The following is a 17,205-nucleotide window of genomic DNA, read 5'->3' on the forward strand; positions in this document are numbered from 1 at the left end:
GAGTGTGTTGGTGCGAAGGTCACTGGAGCAGAGTGTGTTGGTGCCAAGCTGGAACAGAGTGGGTTGGTGCTAAGGTCACTGGTGCAGAGTCTGTTGGTGCTAAGGTCACTGGAGCAGAGTGTGTTGGTAGGAAGGTCACTGGAGCAGAGTGTGTTGGTGCTAAGCTGGAGTACAGTGTGTGATGCTAAACAGGGACAGAGTGTGCTGATGCTAAGGTCACTGGAGCAGAGTGTGTTGATGCTAAGCTCACTGGAGCAGATTGTGTTGGTGCTAAGGGAACTGCAGCAGAGTGTGTTGGTGCTAAGGGAACTGCAGCAGAGTGTGTTGGTGCTAAGCTGGAACAGAGTGTGTTGGTGCTAAGGTCACTGGAGCAGAGTTTGTTGGTGCTAAGGTCACTGGAGCAGAGTGTGTTGGTGCTAAGGTCACTGGAGCAGAGTGTGTTGGTGCTAAGGTCACTGGAGCAGAGTGTGTTGGTGCTAAGGGAACTGCAGCAGAGTGTGTTGGTGCTAAGGGAACTGCAGCAGAGTGTGTTGGTGCTAAGGGAACTGCAGCAGAGTGTGTTGGTGCTAAGGGAACTGCAGCAGAGTGTGTTGGTGCTAAGGGAACTGCAGCAGAGTGTGTTGGTGCTAAGGGAACTGCAGCAGAGTGTGTTGGTGCTAAGGGAACTGCAGCAGAGTGCGTTGGTGCTTAGGGAACTGCAGCAGAGTGCGTTGGTGCTTAGGGAACTGCAGCAGAGTGCGTTGGTGGTAAGGGAACTGCAGCAGTGTGCGTTGGTGCTAAAGGAACTGCAGCAGAGTGCGTTGGTGCTAAGTGAACTGCAGCAGAGTGCGTTGGTGCTAAGTGAACTGCAGCAGAGTGCGTTGGTGCTAAGGGAATTGCAGCAGAGTGCGTTGGTGCTAAGGGAACTGCAGCAGAGTGCGTTGGTGCTAAGGGAACTGCAGCAGAGTGTGTTGGTTCTGAGGTCACTGGAGCAGAGTGCGTTGGTGCTAAGTGAACTGCTGCAGAGTGCGTTGGTGCTAAGTGAACTGCAGCAGAGTGCGTTGGTGCTAAGGGAATTGCAGCAGAGTGCGTTGGTGCTAAGGGAACTGCAGCAGAGTGCGTTGGTGCTAAGGGAACTGCAGCAGAGTGTGTTGGTTCTGAGGTCACTGGAGCAGAGTGCGTTGGTGCTAAGGTCAATTGAGCAGAGTCTGTTGGTGCGAAGGTCACTGGAGCAGAGTGTGTTGGCGCAAAGCCAGCCTTTGTGTGTTGGCGCGACGCTGGGCCAGAGTATGTCGGCGCGAAGCTGGAACAAAGTGTGTCGGTGCTAAGGTCACTGGTGCAGAGTGTGTCGGTGCTGAGGTCACTGGAGCAGAGTGTGTTGGCGCTAAGCTTAACCAGAGTGTTTGAGCTAAACTGGGCGAGTGTGTGTTGGTGCCAAGCTGGAGCAGAGTGTTTTGGTGCCAAGCTGGAGCAGAGTGTGTTGGTGCTAACCTGGAGGAGAGCATGTTGGTGCTAATCTGGAACAGAATGTGTTGATGCTTAGCATGCATGTAGTGAGCTGGTGCTAATGTTCCTGGAGCAAAGTGTATTGGTGCTAAAGTCACTGGAGCAGAGTAGCTTGTTGCTTGGGTTACTAGAACAGAGTGTGTTACTGCTAATGTCACTGGAGCAGAGTGTGTTGGTCCATTGGCTAAGGTCACTGAAGCAGAGTATGTTGCGTTAGCTGGAACAGTGTGTGTTGACGCTAACCTGGGCCTGTGTGCGTTGGCGCTAAGCTGGGCCAGAGTGTGTTTGCTCTAATCCAGGCCAGAGTGTATTTGCTCTAATCCAGGCCAGAGTGTGTTGGTGCTAAGCTGGGCCAGAGCGTGTTGGTGTCAATCCAGAGCAGAGTTTGTTGCTGCCAAGAGGGAGCGGAGTATGTTGCTGCTAAGTGTGTTGCAGAGTGTGTTGGTGCGAAGGTCGCTAGAGCAGAGTGTGTTGATGGTAACGTCACTGGCACACAGTGTGCTGGTGCTAAGCTGGAGGAGGTTGTGTTGGTGCTAAGGTCAGTGGAGCAGTGAGTGTTGTTTTTGAGCTGGAGCAGGTTATGTTGATGCGCTGCTGGAGCCGAGTGTGTTGGCGCTAAGCTGGGCCGGAGTGTGTTGGCGCTAAGCTGGGCCGGAGTGTGTTGGCGCTAAGCTGGGCCGGAGTGTGTTGGCGCTAAGCTGGGCCGGAGTGTGTTGGCGCCAACCTGGGCCAGAGTGTGTTGGCGCCAACCTGGGCCAGAGTGTGTTGGCACCAACCTGGGCCAGAGTGTGTTGGTGCTCAGCTGGAGCGGAGTGCGCTGGCGCCCAGCTGGTGCGGAGTGCGCTGGCGCCCAGCTGGAGCGGAGTGCGCTGGCGCCCAGCTGGAGCGGAGTGCGCTGGCGCCCAGCTGGAGCGGAGTGCGCTGGCGCCCAGCTGGAGCGGAGTGCGCTGGCGCCCAGCTGGAACGGAGTGCGCTGGCGCCCAGCTGGAGCGGAGTGCGCTGGCGCCCAGCTGGAGCGGAGTGCGCTGGCGCCCAGCTGGAGCGGAGTGCGCTGGCGCCCAGCTGGAGCGGAGTGCGCTGGCGCCCAGCTGGAGCGGAGTGCGCTGGCGCCCAGCTGGAGAGCAGAGTGCGCTGGCGCCCAGCTGGAGAGCAGAGTGCGCTGGCGCCCAGCTGGAGCGCAGAGCGCTGGCGCCCAGCTGGAGCGCAGAGCGCTGGCGCCCAGCTGGAGCGCAGAGCGCTGGCGCCCAGCTGGAGCGCAGAGCGCTGGCGCCCAGCTGGAGCGCAGAGCGCTGGCGCCCAGCTGGAGCGGAGCGTGTTGGTGCTAAGCTGAAATAGAACGTGTTGGTGCTCTGGTCCCTGGCGTGGAGTCTATTGGTGCTCGGGTCACTGGAGCAGAGTGCGTTGATCCTAAGGTCACTGGCGCAGAGTGTTTTGATCCTAAGGTCAGCGGCGCAAAGTGTGCTGGTGCTAAGCTGGAGCACCGTATGTTGGAGCTAAACTGGGCCAGAGTGTGTTGGTGCCAAGCCTGAGCGGAGTATGTTGGCGCTAAGCTTAACCAGTGTGTTGGTGCTAACCTGGAGGAGGGTGTGTTGGTGCTCAGCTGGAACAAAATGTGTAGGTGCTTAGCATGAGTGGAGTGACCTGGTGCTAATGTTACTGGAACAAAGTGTATTGGTGCTAAGGTCACTGAAGCAGAGTGTGTTGGTGTTAAGGTCACTGGAGCAGAGTGTTTTGATGGTAACGTCACAGGCACACAGTGTGCTGGTGCTAAGCTGGAGGAGGTTGTGTTGGTGCTAAGATCAGTGGAGGAGTGAGTGTTGCTTTTGAGCTGGAGCAGATTACGTTGCTGCGCTAAGCTGGGCCAGAGTGTGTCGGCGCTAAGCTGGGCCAGAGTGTGTCGGCGCTAAGTTGGGCCAGAGTGTGTCGGCGCGAAGCTGGGCCAGAGTGTGTCGGCGCGAAGCTGGGCCAGAGTGTATCGGCGCGAAGCTGGGCCAGAGTGTGTCGGCGCGAAGCTGGGCCAGAGTGTGTCGGCGCGAAGCTGGGCCAGAGTGTGTCGGCGCGAAGCTGGGCCAGAGTGTGTCGGCGCGAAGCTGGGCCAGAGTGTGTCGGCGCGAAGCTGGGCCAGAGTGTGTCGGCGCGAAGCTGGGCCAGAGTGTGTCGGCGCGAAGCTGGGCCAGAGTGTGTCGGCGCGAAGCTGGGCCAGAGTGTGTCGGCGCGAAGCTGGGCCAGAGTGTGTCGGCGCGAAGCTGGGCCAGAGTGTGTCGGCGCGAAGCTGGGCCAGAGTGTGTCGGCGCGAAGCTGGGCCAGAGTGTGTCGGCGCGAAGCTGGGCCAGAGTGTGTCGGCGCGAAGCTGGGCCAGAGTGTGTCGGCGCGAAGCTGGGCCAGAGTGTGTCGGCGCGAAGCTGGGCCAGAGTGTGTCGGCGCGAAGCTGGGCCAGAGTGTGTCGGCGCGAAGCTGGGCCAGAGTGTGTCGGCGCGAAGCTGGGCCAGAGTGTGTCGGCGCGAAGCTGGGCCAGAGTGTGTCGGCGCGAAGCTGGGCCAGAGTGTGTCGGCGCGAAGCTGGGCCAGAGTGTGTCGGCGCGAAGCTGGGCCAGAGTGTGTCGGCGCGAAGCTGGGCCAGAGTGTGTCGGCGCGAAGCTGGGCCAGAGTGTGTCGGCGCGAAGCTGGGCCAGAGTGTGTCGGCGCGAAGCTGGGCCAGAGTGTGTCGGCGCGAAGCTGGGCCAGAGTGTGTCGGCGCGAAGCTGGGCCAGAGTGTGTCGGCGCGAAGCTGGGCCAGAGTGTGTCGGCGCGAAGCTGGGCCAGAGTGTGTCGGCGCGAAGCTGGGCCAGAGTGTGTCGGCGCGAAGCTGGGCCAGAGTGTGTCGGCGCGAAGCTGGGCCAGAGTGTGTCGGCGCGAAGCTGGGCCAGAGTGTGTCGGCGCGAAGCTGGGCCAGAGTGTGTCGGCGCGAAGCTGGGCCAGAGTGTGTCGGCGCGAAGCTGGGCCAGAGTGTGTCGGCGCGAAGCTGGGCCAGAGTGTGTCGGCGCGAAGCTGGGCCAGAGTGTGTCGGCGCGAAGCTGGGCCAGAGTGTGTCGGCGCGAAGCTGGGCCAGAGTGTGTCGGCGCGAAGCTGGGCCAGAGTGTGTCGGCGCGAAGCTGGGCCAGAGTGTGTCGGCGCGAAGCTGGGCCAGAGTGTGTCGGCGCGAAGCTGGGCCAGAGTGTGTCGGCGCGAAGCTGGGCCAGAGTGTGTCGGCGCGAAGCTGGGCCAGAGTGTGTCGGCGCGAAGCTGGGCCAGAGTGTGTCGGCGCGAAGCTGGGCCAGAGTGTGTCGGCGCCAAGAGGGAGCGGAGTATGTCGCTGCTGAGGCCACTGCAACAGAATGTGTTCCTGCTAAGGTCACTTGGAACAGAGTGTGTTCCTGCTAAGGTCACTTGGAACAGAGTGTGTTCCTGCTAAGGTCACTTGGAACAGAGTGTGTTCCTGCTAAGGTCACTTGGAACAGAGTGTGTTCCTGCTAAGGTCACTTGGAACAGAGTGTGTTCCTGCTAAGGTCACTTGGAACAGAGTGTGTTCCTGCTAAGGTCACTTGGAACAGAGTGTGTTCCTGCTAAGGTCACTTGGAACAGAGTGTGTTCCTGCTAAGGTCACTTGGAACAGAGTGTGTTCCTGCTAAGGTCACTTGGAACAGAGTGTGTTCCTGCTAAGGTCACTTGGAACAGAGTGTGTTCCTGCTAAGGTCACTTGGAACAGAGTGTGTTCCTGCTAAGGTCACTTGGAACAGAGTGTGTTCCTGCTAAGGTCACTTGGAACAGAGTGTGTTCCTGCTAAGGTCACTGTTCAGCGTGTGTTGGTGCTAAGGTGTCTGGAGCAGTGTGTGTTGCTGTTGAGCTGGAGCGGAGCGTGCTGGTGCTCAGCTGGAGCGGAGCGTGCTGGTGCTCAGCTGGAGCGGAGCGTGCTGGTGCTCAGCTGGAGCGGAGCGTGCTGGTGCTCACCTGGAGCGGAGCGTGCTGGTGCTCACCTGGAGCGGAGCGTGCTGGTGCTCACCTGGAGCGGAGAGTGCTGGTGCTCACCTGGAGCAGAGAGTGCTGGTCCTCAGCTGGAGCGGAGCCTGTTGTTGCTAAGCTGAAACAGAACACGATGGTGCTCAGCAGGAGCAGATTGTGTTGGTGCTAAGGTCACTGGAGCAGAGTGTGTTGATGCTAAGTTCACTGGAGCAGAGCGTTTTGGTGCTCTGGTCACTGGAGTAGAGCATACTGATGGTAAGCTCACTGGCGTGGAGTATATTGGTGCTTGGGTCACTAGAGCAGAGTGTGTTGATATTAAGGTCACTGGAGCAGAGTGCGTTGATACTAAGGCCACTGGAGCAGAGTGTGTTGATCCTAAGGTCACTGGCGCAGAGTGTTTTGATCCTAAGGTCAGTGGCACAGAGTGTGCTTGTGCTAAGCTAGAGCAGAGTATGTTGGAGCTAAACTGGGCCACAATGTGTTGGTGCGAACCCTGAGGGAAGTGTGTTGATGTAAGCTCACTGGAGCAGAGTGTGTTGGCGCTAAGCTTAACCAGAGTGTTTGAGCTAAACTGGGCGAGTGTGTGTTGGTGCCAAGCTGGAGCAGAGTGCGTTGGTGCTAACCTGGAGGAAGGTGTATTGGTGCTAAGCTGGAACAGAATGTGTTGGTGCTTAGCATGAACGTAGTGAGCTGGTGCTAATGTTACTGGAGCAAAGTGTATTGGTGCTAAAGTCACTGGAGCAGAGTATCTTGTTGCTTGGGTCACTAGAACAGAGTGTGTTACTGCTAATGTCACTGGAGCAGCGTGTGTTGGTGCCAAGGTCACTGGAGCAGAGTGTGTTGGTGCGAAAGTGACTGGAGCAGAGTGTGTTGGTGCGAAAGTGACTGGAGCAGAGTGTGTTGGTGCGAAGGTAACTGGAGCAGAGTGTGTTGGTGCGAAGGTCACTGGAGCAGAGTGTGTTGGTGCTAAGGTCACTGGAGCAGTGAGTGTTGCTTTTGAGCTGGAGCAGGTTATGTTGGTGCGCTGCTGAAGCTGAGTGTGTTGGCGCTAAGCTCAACCAGAGTGTTTGCGCTAAACTGGGTGAGAGTGTGTTGGTGCCAAGCTGGAGCAGAGTTTGTGGCAGCCAAGCTGGAGCAGAGTGTATTGGTGCTAACCTGAAGGAGGATGTGTTGGTACTAAGCTGGAACAGAGTGTGTTGGTGCGGAGGTCACTGGAGCATTGTGTGTTGCCTTTTAGCTGGAGCAGGTTATGTTGGTGCGATGCAGGGGCCGAGTGTGCTGGCACTTAGCTTGACCAGAGAGTTTGCGCTAAACTGGGCGAGAGTGTGTTGGTGCTAACCTGGAGGAGGGTGTATTGGTACTAAGTTGGAACAGAATGTGTTGGTGCTTAGCAGGAGCGGAGTGTGCTGGTGCTAAGGTCACTGGAGCATTGTGTGTTGCTGTTTAGCTGGAGCAGGTTATGATGGTGCGATGCAGGGGCCGAGTGTGCTGGCACTAAGCTTGACCAGAGAGTTTGCGCTAAACTGGGCGAGAGTGTGTTGGTGCCTAGCTGGAGCCGAGTGTGTTGGTGCTAACCTGGAGGAGGATGTATTGCTACTAAGCTGGAACAGAATGTGTTGGTGCTTAGCAGGAGCGGAGTGTGTTGGTGCTAAGGTCACTAGAGCAGAGTGTGTTGGTGCGAAGGTGACTGGAGCAGAGTGTGTTGGTGCGAAGGTGACTGGAGCAGAGTGTGTTGGTGCGAAGGTGACTGGAGCAGAGTGTGTTGGTGCGAAGGTGACTGGAGCAGAGTGTGTTGGTGCGAAGGTGACTGGAGCAGAGTGTGTTGGTGCGAAGGTGACTGGAGCAGAGTGTGTTGGTGCGAAGGTGACTGGAGCAGAGTGTTGGTGTTCAGATCACTGGAGCAGAATGTGTTGATCCTAAGGCCACTGGCACACAGTATGTTGATCCTAAGGTCATTGGCGCAGAGTGTGCTGGTACTAAGCTGTGGCAGAGTGTGCTGGTGCTTCGCTGGAGAAGGGTGTATTGGTGCTCAGCTGGAGCGGAGTGTGTGGTGCTAAGGTCACTGGAGCAAAGTGTATTGGTACTTAGGTCACTGAAGCAGACTGTGTTGGTGCTAAGCTGGAACAGCGTGCGTTGATGCTAAACTGCGCCTGTGTGTGATGACGCTAGGCTGGGCCAGAGTGTTTTGGTGCTAAACTGCGCCAGAGTGTGTTGGTGCCAAGCCGGAGCGGAGTATGTTGCTGTCAAGTTGGAGTGGAGTGTGTTGCTGCTCAGGTCACTGGAGCGGAGTGTGTTGCTGCTCAGGTCACTGGAGCGGAGTGTGTTGCTGCTCAGGTCACTGGAGCAGAGTGTGTTAGTGCTCGGGTCACTGGAGCAATGTGTGTTGGTGCTAAGGTACCGAAGCAGAGTGTGTTGGCGCTAAGCTGGAACAGGGTTTGTTGACGCTAAACTGAGCCTGTGTGTGTTGATGCTAATCTGGGCCAGAGTGTGTTGGCACTAAGCTGGGCCAGAGTGTGTTGGTGCTAAGGTCACTGGAGCAGACTGTGCTGGTGCCCTGGTCTCTGGAGCTGAGTGTGCTAGTGCCCTGGTCTCTGGAGCAGACTGTGCTGGTGTCCTGGTCTCTGGAGCGGAGTGCGCTGGTGCCCTGGTCTCTGGAGCAGACTGTGCTGGTGCCCTGGTCTCTGGAGCGGAGTGTGCTGGTGCCCTGGTCTCTGGAGCGGAGTGTGCTGGTGCCCTGGTCTCTGGAGCGGAGTGTGCTGGTGCCCTGGTCTCTGGAGCGGAGTGTGCTGGTGCCCTGGTCTCTGGAGCGGAGTGTGCAGGTGCCAAAGCTGGAGCAGTGTGGATTGGTGCTAAGGTCTCTGGAGCGGAGTGTATTGGTGCTACGGTCACCGGAGCAGAGTGTGTTCGTACCAAGCTGGGGCAGTGTGTGAGCTCACTGGAGCAGAATGCAATAGTGCATGGTACTAGGATCATAAAGCAAAATGCCCGAATATAAAAACAAAAAACTGCGGATGCTGGAAATCCAAAACAAAAACAGAAATACCTGGAAAAACTCAGCAGGTCTGGCAGCATCGGCGGAGAAGAGCAAAGTTGACGTTTCAAGTCCTCATGACCCTTTAACAGTTCTGTTGAAGGGCCATGAGGACTCGAAACGTCAACTTTGCTCTTCTCTGCTGATGCTGCCAAGTAAAATGCCCTGCCCGAATCCAGCTATTTTTAGAGGAGCTTTTAGAGTTCAATGATCCACCTCCTCTGCCTTTCAATTGTGTTTATTAATTCAGCTGGTGTTGTAATGCCCTATCCCATTCTGCAATAATGTATCATCCATTGACTGCACTCCTGTTTTAAACACTCAATTTTCGTCGGATCACACCACATTTATTTTCCTGACCTAGAACAAATACCCTGATAAACTATGTATGTTCATAACTTTTCTGTTTAAGATTTGTATATTTCACTGATGTCACATCAGCGTATTTAATTCATGACCGAGTTGTTTCCTGCCAAAATTCGTTTCGACGGAAGAATGTTTGAAGCATTAGCTTCTCAATCCACATGACACCATTGACCAATGTCATTCACTGCCTTTTTGTCATGTGACACAACCAGTGTCTTTTGCTGACTCGCATGTGACCCATTGCTGCTGTCACTCACTGTCATGTGACACATAGCCATGTCATGTCAGTTGAAGTTAATGCTTCAAAAATTCTGTCCAAACTAATTTTTGCAGAAAATAACTTGGTCGTTAATTGGATACACTGGTGTAACATGTTGGAAATATACTAACTTTAAATGGGAAAGATATGACCGCACATGGTTTAATAGAATATTTGTTCTTGGCCAGGAACTCAGTGTCTGTGACACAAGCATTGTGTCACTTGCTGACTTTGTCACAAGGGCACAATACTAATCAGCCTCTTGGTCAAGAACCATGCTAAGGGATAGTCCAACACAGACTGAGGTGCGTCCTGCCAACGCCCGTGCAGTGAGTGTCTCTTTTCACGTCTTTGAGGGCAGTTGTCAAGTGGAGCACAGATACATCCCATTAGAAGGTTATTGAGTCAATAGTTTTCTAAATGTTTCTATTTCAATAGGGCCCTTTCCCTTACTGTCTGGAGACTGGGATGCCCCTACCTCTTTCCCTGATTAGATAAAGGAGCAAAAACAGCATTGTACTGTACTCCAGCCAGATCAATACACTCCTGTCCGGCCAAGACTGTCAGTAGACAATCACAGGCACATGGTGCAGAACGATTGCCAAAGATTATGGGTGGGGAAGAAAAATTGACAGCAAATCCATCCAGAGCTCTATTACATTATTATTTAATGCATGCACTGTCCCAGTGGCCACCTATTGGTTATACTTTCATGCCAAACCAGTTCAAACTGCCTCGACATTAACAATTTGTTTAGATAGCTCACTTTGTCATTTATTAAAGACGGTGAATTTATTATCTGACCTCAAATGTAGAAGTGATTTGCTATTTTATTAGTTGTGTTCTTCAAAGTTCAGTTGCTCATTAGGCTAAGGCTGGAGGAGAAGAACCATGTTCTATTATATGCACCAAGCATAGCAATACTGAACTAGGCGGAAGAGTTCACAGCAGATTTCCCATCTCATTTTCCTATGGAATATGGTGCTCAGAGCATAACAGGGTCCAAAATTGTGATTTTGATGTCTGTCTGTGCTTTAAAGGACACACTTTACTGAATGCCTATATTCCTCAGGTGCTGTATAAGGTGGCTTGGAGTGAAAGTGTGGGCAGAGATTGTGTCGCCTATTGTGCAAAAAAGTGAGTATGATAATATTTCCTTGCTGGGGATGGCTGGATGATTCATGTCAATGTGACATGAGTTTATTTCATACTTTTCCACCATTCTTCATTGTTGGATATTTCCAATCACCTGCAGACTCTTCCCAAATGTTTTTTTCATGAGTTTCCTTGACAGTTTTTTCCTACAGGATGGCAAGATGAAAATGTGGAAGCAATTTAAGGAAACAGCAATATTCATTTTAAAAATAGGTCAGTTTGAGAGGAAGCGGTTGAAAGGAGGAACGTAAATCACACGCAAAAGTAATTAGGATGTTAACCAACCAGGTTACTCTGTGAAGTCTAATGAGAGAACATAAGAAATTTAAAGGACAGAAAATGTCGCTGGGCTATTGCTTTTTCAACACTACTTAGCCACCGCCTCACCATAATCCTCAATCCCCCAGTCTCTATAGAAATGTACCTAACTGTTTTTAACCTGTTTTAATCTGCAGTTCAGTAGCTCACCCTAGTAATTCCACAATTCTATAACAACATAAATAGGAGTAGACCATTCGGCCCATCTAGCCTGCTCCACCATTCAATACGATCTTGGCTGATCCTGGGCTTCAACTCCATTTTTCCGCCCAGTCCCCATATGCCTTAATTCCCTGAGAGACCAAAAATCTGTCTATCCCAACCTTAAATGTATTTTGCGATGGAGCATCCACAACCCTCTGAGGCAGAGAATTCCAAAGATTCATAACCCTTTGAGTGAAGTAGTTTCTCCACATCTCAGTCCTAAATGATCGGCCCTTTATCCAGGGACTGTTCCTCTGTATTTTAGATTCCCAACCAATGAAAACAATCTCTCAGCATCCATCCTATTAAGCCCCTTCAGAATCTGTTGGTTTCAATGAGATCGCCTCTCATTCTTCCAAACTCCAGAGAATATAAGCCTCTCATCATAGGACAACCCCTCATCCCAGGGACCAATTTAGTGAACCTTTGCTGTACCATCTCCAGTGTAAGTATATATTTCCATAAATGTGGAGAGCAAAACTGCACACAGTACTCCAGATGTGACCTCATCAAAAACCAGTAGAACTGTATCAAGATTTCTTGATTCATGTGCTTCAATCCCCTTGCAATAAAGGCCAACATGCTATTTGCTTTCCTAATTGTTTGCTGCACCTGCATGCTAACGTTCTGTGTTCCTTGTACCAGTATACCCAAGTCTTTATGAACATCAACATTTACAAGTTTCTCACCTTCTAGAATATATTCTTTTTTATTCTTACGATACAAGTAAATAACTCCACGTTTTCCTGCATTATACTCCATCTGCCAACTTGTTGTCCACCCACCTAATATGTCTATATCTCTTTGCCCCTCAGCTTACCTTCCCACCTACCTTGGTATCATCAGCAAACTTCAATAAATTACTATCTGTCTTTTCATCTAAGTCATTAATATAAATTGTAAGCAGCTGATGCCCAGCACTGATCCCTGCAACATTCAACTATTCACTGCCTGTCAACTTGAAAAAACCCTGTTTATTTCCACTCTGATTTCTTTACATAAACATGGTTTTAATATTTTTCTATTCATTTACGCGGTGTGGGCGTCACCGGCTAGGCCAGCATTTATTGCCCATCCCTAATTGCCCTTGAGAAGGTGGTGGTGCGCTACTTTCCTAAACACCTGCAGTCCACATGGTGCAGGTACACCCACAATGCTGTTAGGGAGGGAGCTCCAAGCTTTTGACCCAGCGACAGTGGAGGAACGACGATATATTTCCAAGTCAGGATGGTGAGTGACTTGGAGGGGAACTTCCATGTGGTGGTGTTTCCATCTATCTGCTGCCCTTACTACCTGCTATCCATGCTAATGTATTACCCCCAACTCCATGAACCTTTATTTAGCTTTTCAACCTTTAGAGTGGCACCCTATCAAATGTCTTTTGGAAATCCAGGTATACTACATCTACTGGTACCCCTTTATCTACCCTACAAGTTACATCCTCATAAAACTCTAATAAATTTCTCAAACAATATTTCCATTTAGTAAAACCATGTTGCCTTGTTCTAATTACACTGTGATTTTCTAAGTGCATTATTAAGATTTCCTTAATAAGTTCCCAATTTGCCAACAACTGATGTTAGGCTAACTGGCATGTAGTTCACTACTATCTATCTCCCTCCTTTCTGGAAAAGTGGTGTAACATTTGCCGACTCCCAACCTAGTGGAACTATTCCTGAATCTAAGGAATTTTGGAACGTGATAGCTAGCAAATCCACTATCTCTGCAGCTATCACTTTTAGACCCTGGGCCAGGATTTTCCATTCATCAGATGGGCGAGTGGGCCCGGGAGCGGCCAGGAAACGGTCCACCGTCAGCGATTAGGCTCCAACCGCGCTTTTATGCTGGCTGGCCAATTAACAGCCAGCCAGTGTGAAAGGCGCACTGAGAACATCGGCGTTGCTGGGGTGGGGGCAGGAGGAGTGCGAGCGCTAAAGTCTGCACATGCACTGGGGAGCACACACTGAAAGCCACCTGAAGGCACAGAGCTGCCTCAGGGAGCTAAAGAATTTTACAATCAAAAATAAGACTTTAAAAATAAGGGAAACATGTCTCCACATGCGACTTAGCCACATGAACAGGGTCATATTAAAAATGATGTTTAAAATTTTTATTTTTTTTAAAATTACTGTTGGAAACCTCATCCCGCCCACGAATGAGATTTACTAAAAAAAATCCAAAGGCCGCTTGGTCGATTCACCCGCCCGCCAACCGTAAGGTTGGACGGGCAGTGAAAAATACTGATTAATTAGTTGATTAGTGGGCTTAATAGCTTTCAATTGTCGGCAGCCTAACGAACCTAAAATCCTGCCCCTAGAATATAGGCCACTAGATGCTGAAGATTTGTCAGAATTTAGTCCCTTAAGTTTCTCCAATACTATATCTCTGCTGATATTAATTTCCCAACTCTTTTTAGCCCCTAAGTTATCATCTCTTACTACTATGGAACTTGTGTCTTCTACTGTGAAGACAGACACAAAATATTTGTCAGATGCCCCTTCTATTTCCTCATCCCCATGATAATTTCTCCTCAGTGCTTCGAAGGGAATAACTCTCTCGCTGTCAATGCCACGCTTCTCTTGTACTCTGTCACTGTTAATACCCCGCTCCTCTTGGCACTCTCACTGTTAATACTCCGGTCCTCTGACACACTCTCTCTGTTAATGCCCCCGCGCCTCTTGTACTCACACACAATAATGACCCTGCTCTTCTCGCACTCTCACTGTTAATGACCCCGCTGCTTTCGCACTCACTCACTATTAATGACCCCACTCCTCTCGCACTCACTATTAATGACCTCGCTCCTCTCTCACTCTCACTGTTAATGCCTCCGCTCCTCTCGCACTCACTATTAATGACCCCACTCCTCACACTCTCACTGTTAATGCCCCTAATGCCCCCGCTCATCTCGCATTCTCATTGTTAATGAACCCAATCCTCTTACACTCTCTCACTGTTAATGACCCCACTCATCTCGCACTCTCTCACTGTTAATGACACCGCTTTCCTCACACTCTCTCACTGTTAATTACCCCCTTCATCATGTACTCTCCCACTGTTAATGTCCCCACTCCTCTCGCATCCTCTCACTTCTAATGCCCCCGCTCATCTCGCAATCACTCACTGTTAATGACCCCACTCCTCTGACACACTCTCACTGTTAATGCCCCCGCCTCTCTCGCACACTCTCTCTACTAATGCCACCGCTCCTCTCACTCTCTCGCTGTTGCTGCCCCCTCTCCTCTCGGACACTCCCACTGTTACTTCCCCCACTCCACTCGCGCTCCCTCACTGTTAATGACCCTGCTCCTCTAGAATTTTCACTGTTAATGATCCCGCTCCTTTCGAACACTCTCACTGTTAATGACCCCACTCTTATCGCGCTCCCTCACTGTTAATGACCCCGCTCTTATCGCACTCACACACCGTTAATGACCATGCTCTTATCACACCCTCTCAATGTTAATGACCCTGCTATTATAGCACTCCCTCACTGTTAATGCCTCCACTCCTCTATAGTTCTGACTGTTAATGACCCCTTATCTCGCATTCCATCACTGTTAATGACCCTGCTCCTCTAGCATTTTCACTGTTAATGACCCCGCTCCTTTCGAACACGCTCTCATTGTTAAGATCCCGCTCTTATCGCACTCTCTCATCGTTAATGACACCAGTCTTCTCATACTTTTTCACTGTTAATGATCCTGCTCCACTAGCATTATCAATGTTAATGACCCCGCTCTTATCGCCCAATATCTCATCGCTAATGACCCGTCCCTTATCGCAATCTCTCACTGTTAATGACCGCGCTTTTATCGCACACTCTCACTGTTAATGACCGCGCTCTTATCGCACTCTTTCACTGTTAATGATCCTGCTCTTATCACACACTCTGTTGATTCCCCAGCTCCTGTAGCATTCTCATTGTTAATGACCCCTTATCTCACACTCTCTCACAGTTAATGACCCCACTCTCATTGCTCTCTTTCTCACTGTTAATGCCCCCGCTCCTCTAGCATTCTCACTGTTAATGACCCCCTCATGTCGCGCACTCTCATTGTTAATGACACCGCTCTTATCGCACTCGCTCACTGTTAATGATCCTGCTCTTATCTCGCTGTTTCTGCTCTTAACGCACTCACTCACTGTTCATGACCTGCTCTTATCACCCAATCTCTCATTGTTAATGACCCGTCCCTTATCGTGCTCTCTCACTGTTAATGACCCCGCTCTTGTCGCACTCTCTCATTGTTAATGATCCTGCTCTTATCTCACACTCTCACTGTTTCCGCAGTTATCGCATTCTCTCACTGTTAATATCCCCGCTCTTATCGCACTGTCACACTGTTAATGACCATGCTCTCATCACACTCTCTCACTATTCATGATTCTGCTCTTATCGCACTCTCTCAATGTTAATGGCCCCGCTCTTATCGTACTCTCTCATTGTTAATGAGCCCGCACTTATCGCATTCTCTCACTGTTAATGACACCAGTCTTATCACACTCTCTCACTGTTAATGATCCTGCTCTTATCTCAACACTCTCACTGTTTCCGCTCTTATCGCACTCTCTCACTGTTAATATCCCCGCTCTTATCGCACTGTCACACTGTTTATGACCATGCTCTCATCACACTCTCTCACTGTTCATGATTCTGCTCTTATCGCACTCTCTCAATGTTAATGACCCCGCTCTTATCATACTCTCTCATTGTTAATGAGCCCGCTCTTATCGCATTCTCTCACTGTTAATGAGCACACTCTTATCGCACTCTCATTAATAATGAGCCCGCTCTTATTGCACTGTCTCACTGTTAATCACCCCACTCTTATCGCTCACTCTCTCATTGTTAATGACCCGACACTTATCGCACACTCTCACAGTTAATGACCCCACTCTCATCGCTCTCTCTCTCACTGTTAATGCCACCACTCCTCTAGCATTCTCACTGTTAATGACCCCCTTATGTCGCACTCTCTCAATGTTAATGACCCCGCTGATATCTCACTCTCTCACTGTTAATGAGCCTGCTCATATCACATTCTCTCACTGTTACTGAGCCCGCTCTTATCACACTCTCATTGTTAATGATCCCGCTCTTATCGCACTCTCTCATTGTTAATGGGCCCGCTCATATCGCACTCTCACTGTTAATGATCCTGCTCTTATCTCACACACTCACTGTTTGCACTCTTATCGCACTCTCTTACTGTTAATATCCCCGCTCTTATCACACTCTCACACTGTTAATGACAACACGCTTATCACACTCTCTTACTGTTAATGAGCACACACTTATCGCATTCTCTGACTGTTGATGAGCCTGCTCTTATCGCACTCTCATCGTTAATGGGCCCGCTCTTATCACACTCTCTCACTGTTAATTCCCCCGCTCCTGTAGCATTCTCATTGTTAATGACCCCCTTATGTCGCATTCTCTCACTGTTAATGACCCCGCTCTTATCGCACTCTCTCACGGTTAATGACCCAGCTCTTATCGCACTCGCTCACTATTAATGACACCGGTCTTATCACACACTCTCACTGTTACTGATCCTGCTCCTGTAGCATTCTCATTGTTAATGACCCCCTTATGTCGCGCTGTCTCACTGTTAATGAGCCCGCTCTTACCACACTCTCTGTGTTAATGACCCTGCTCTTATTGCGCTCTCTCACTGTTAATGATCCTGCTCTTATCGCCTTCTCTCACTGTTAATTCCCCTGCTCCTGTAGCATTCTCATTGTTAATGACCCCCTTATGTCGCACGCTCTCACTGTTAATGACCCTGCTCTTGTTGTGCACTCTCACTGTTAATGATCCTGCTCTTATCGCACTCTCTCACTGTTAATGATCCAGCTCTTATCGCACTCGGTCACTGTTAATGACACCGGTCTTATCATACAATCTCACTGTTACTGATCCTGCTCTTATATCACACTCTCACTGTTTCCGCTCTTATCGCATTCTCTCACTGTTAATATCCCCGCTCTTATCGCACTGTCACACTGTTAATGACCACGCTCTTATCACACTCTCTCACTGTTCATGATTCTGCTCTTATCGCACTCTCTCAATGTTAATAACCCCACTCTTATCACATTCTCTCACTGTTAATAAGCCCACTCTTTTTGCACTCTCATTGTTAATGAGCCCGCTCTTATTGCACTGTCTCACTGTTAATGACCCTGCTCCACTAGCATTATCACTATTAATGACCCCGCTCTTATCGCTCACTCTCACATTAATGACCCCGCTCTCATCCCTCTCTCTCTCACTGTTAATGCCCCCACTCCTCTAGCATTCTCACTGTTAATGACCCCCTTATGTCGCACTCTCTCAATGTTAATGACCCTGCTGTAATCTCACTCTCTCACTGTTAATGAGCCCGCTCGTATCGCATTCTCAC

General features: G+C 50.7%; 1 protein-coding gene across 1 annotated transcript in view; it reads left to right on the top strand.

The window, feature by feature from the left end:
- The window catches only part of LOC121282775 (protein CASP-like), a 698,867-nt gene that overhangs the window by 644,909 nt on the left and 36,753 nt on the right, over positions 1–17,205 (top strand). The window contains exon 22 of the mRNA XM_041196552.1: positions 10,191–10,255. Coding sequence (XP_041052486.1) covers positions 10,191–10,255 — 65 coding nt within the window. The remainder of the gene's footprint in view (positions 1–10,190; positions 10,256–17,205) is intronic.

The sequence above is a fragment of the Carcharodon carcharias genome, chromosome 10 (genome assembly GCF_017639515.1).
Source record: "Carcharodon carcharias isolate sCarCar2 chromosome 10, sCarCar2.pri, whole genome shotgun sequence".
Taxonomy (NCBI): Eukaryota; Metazoa; Chordata; class Chondrichthyes; order Lamniformes; family Lamnidae; genus Carcharodon; species Carcharodon carcharias.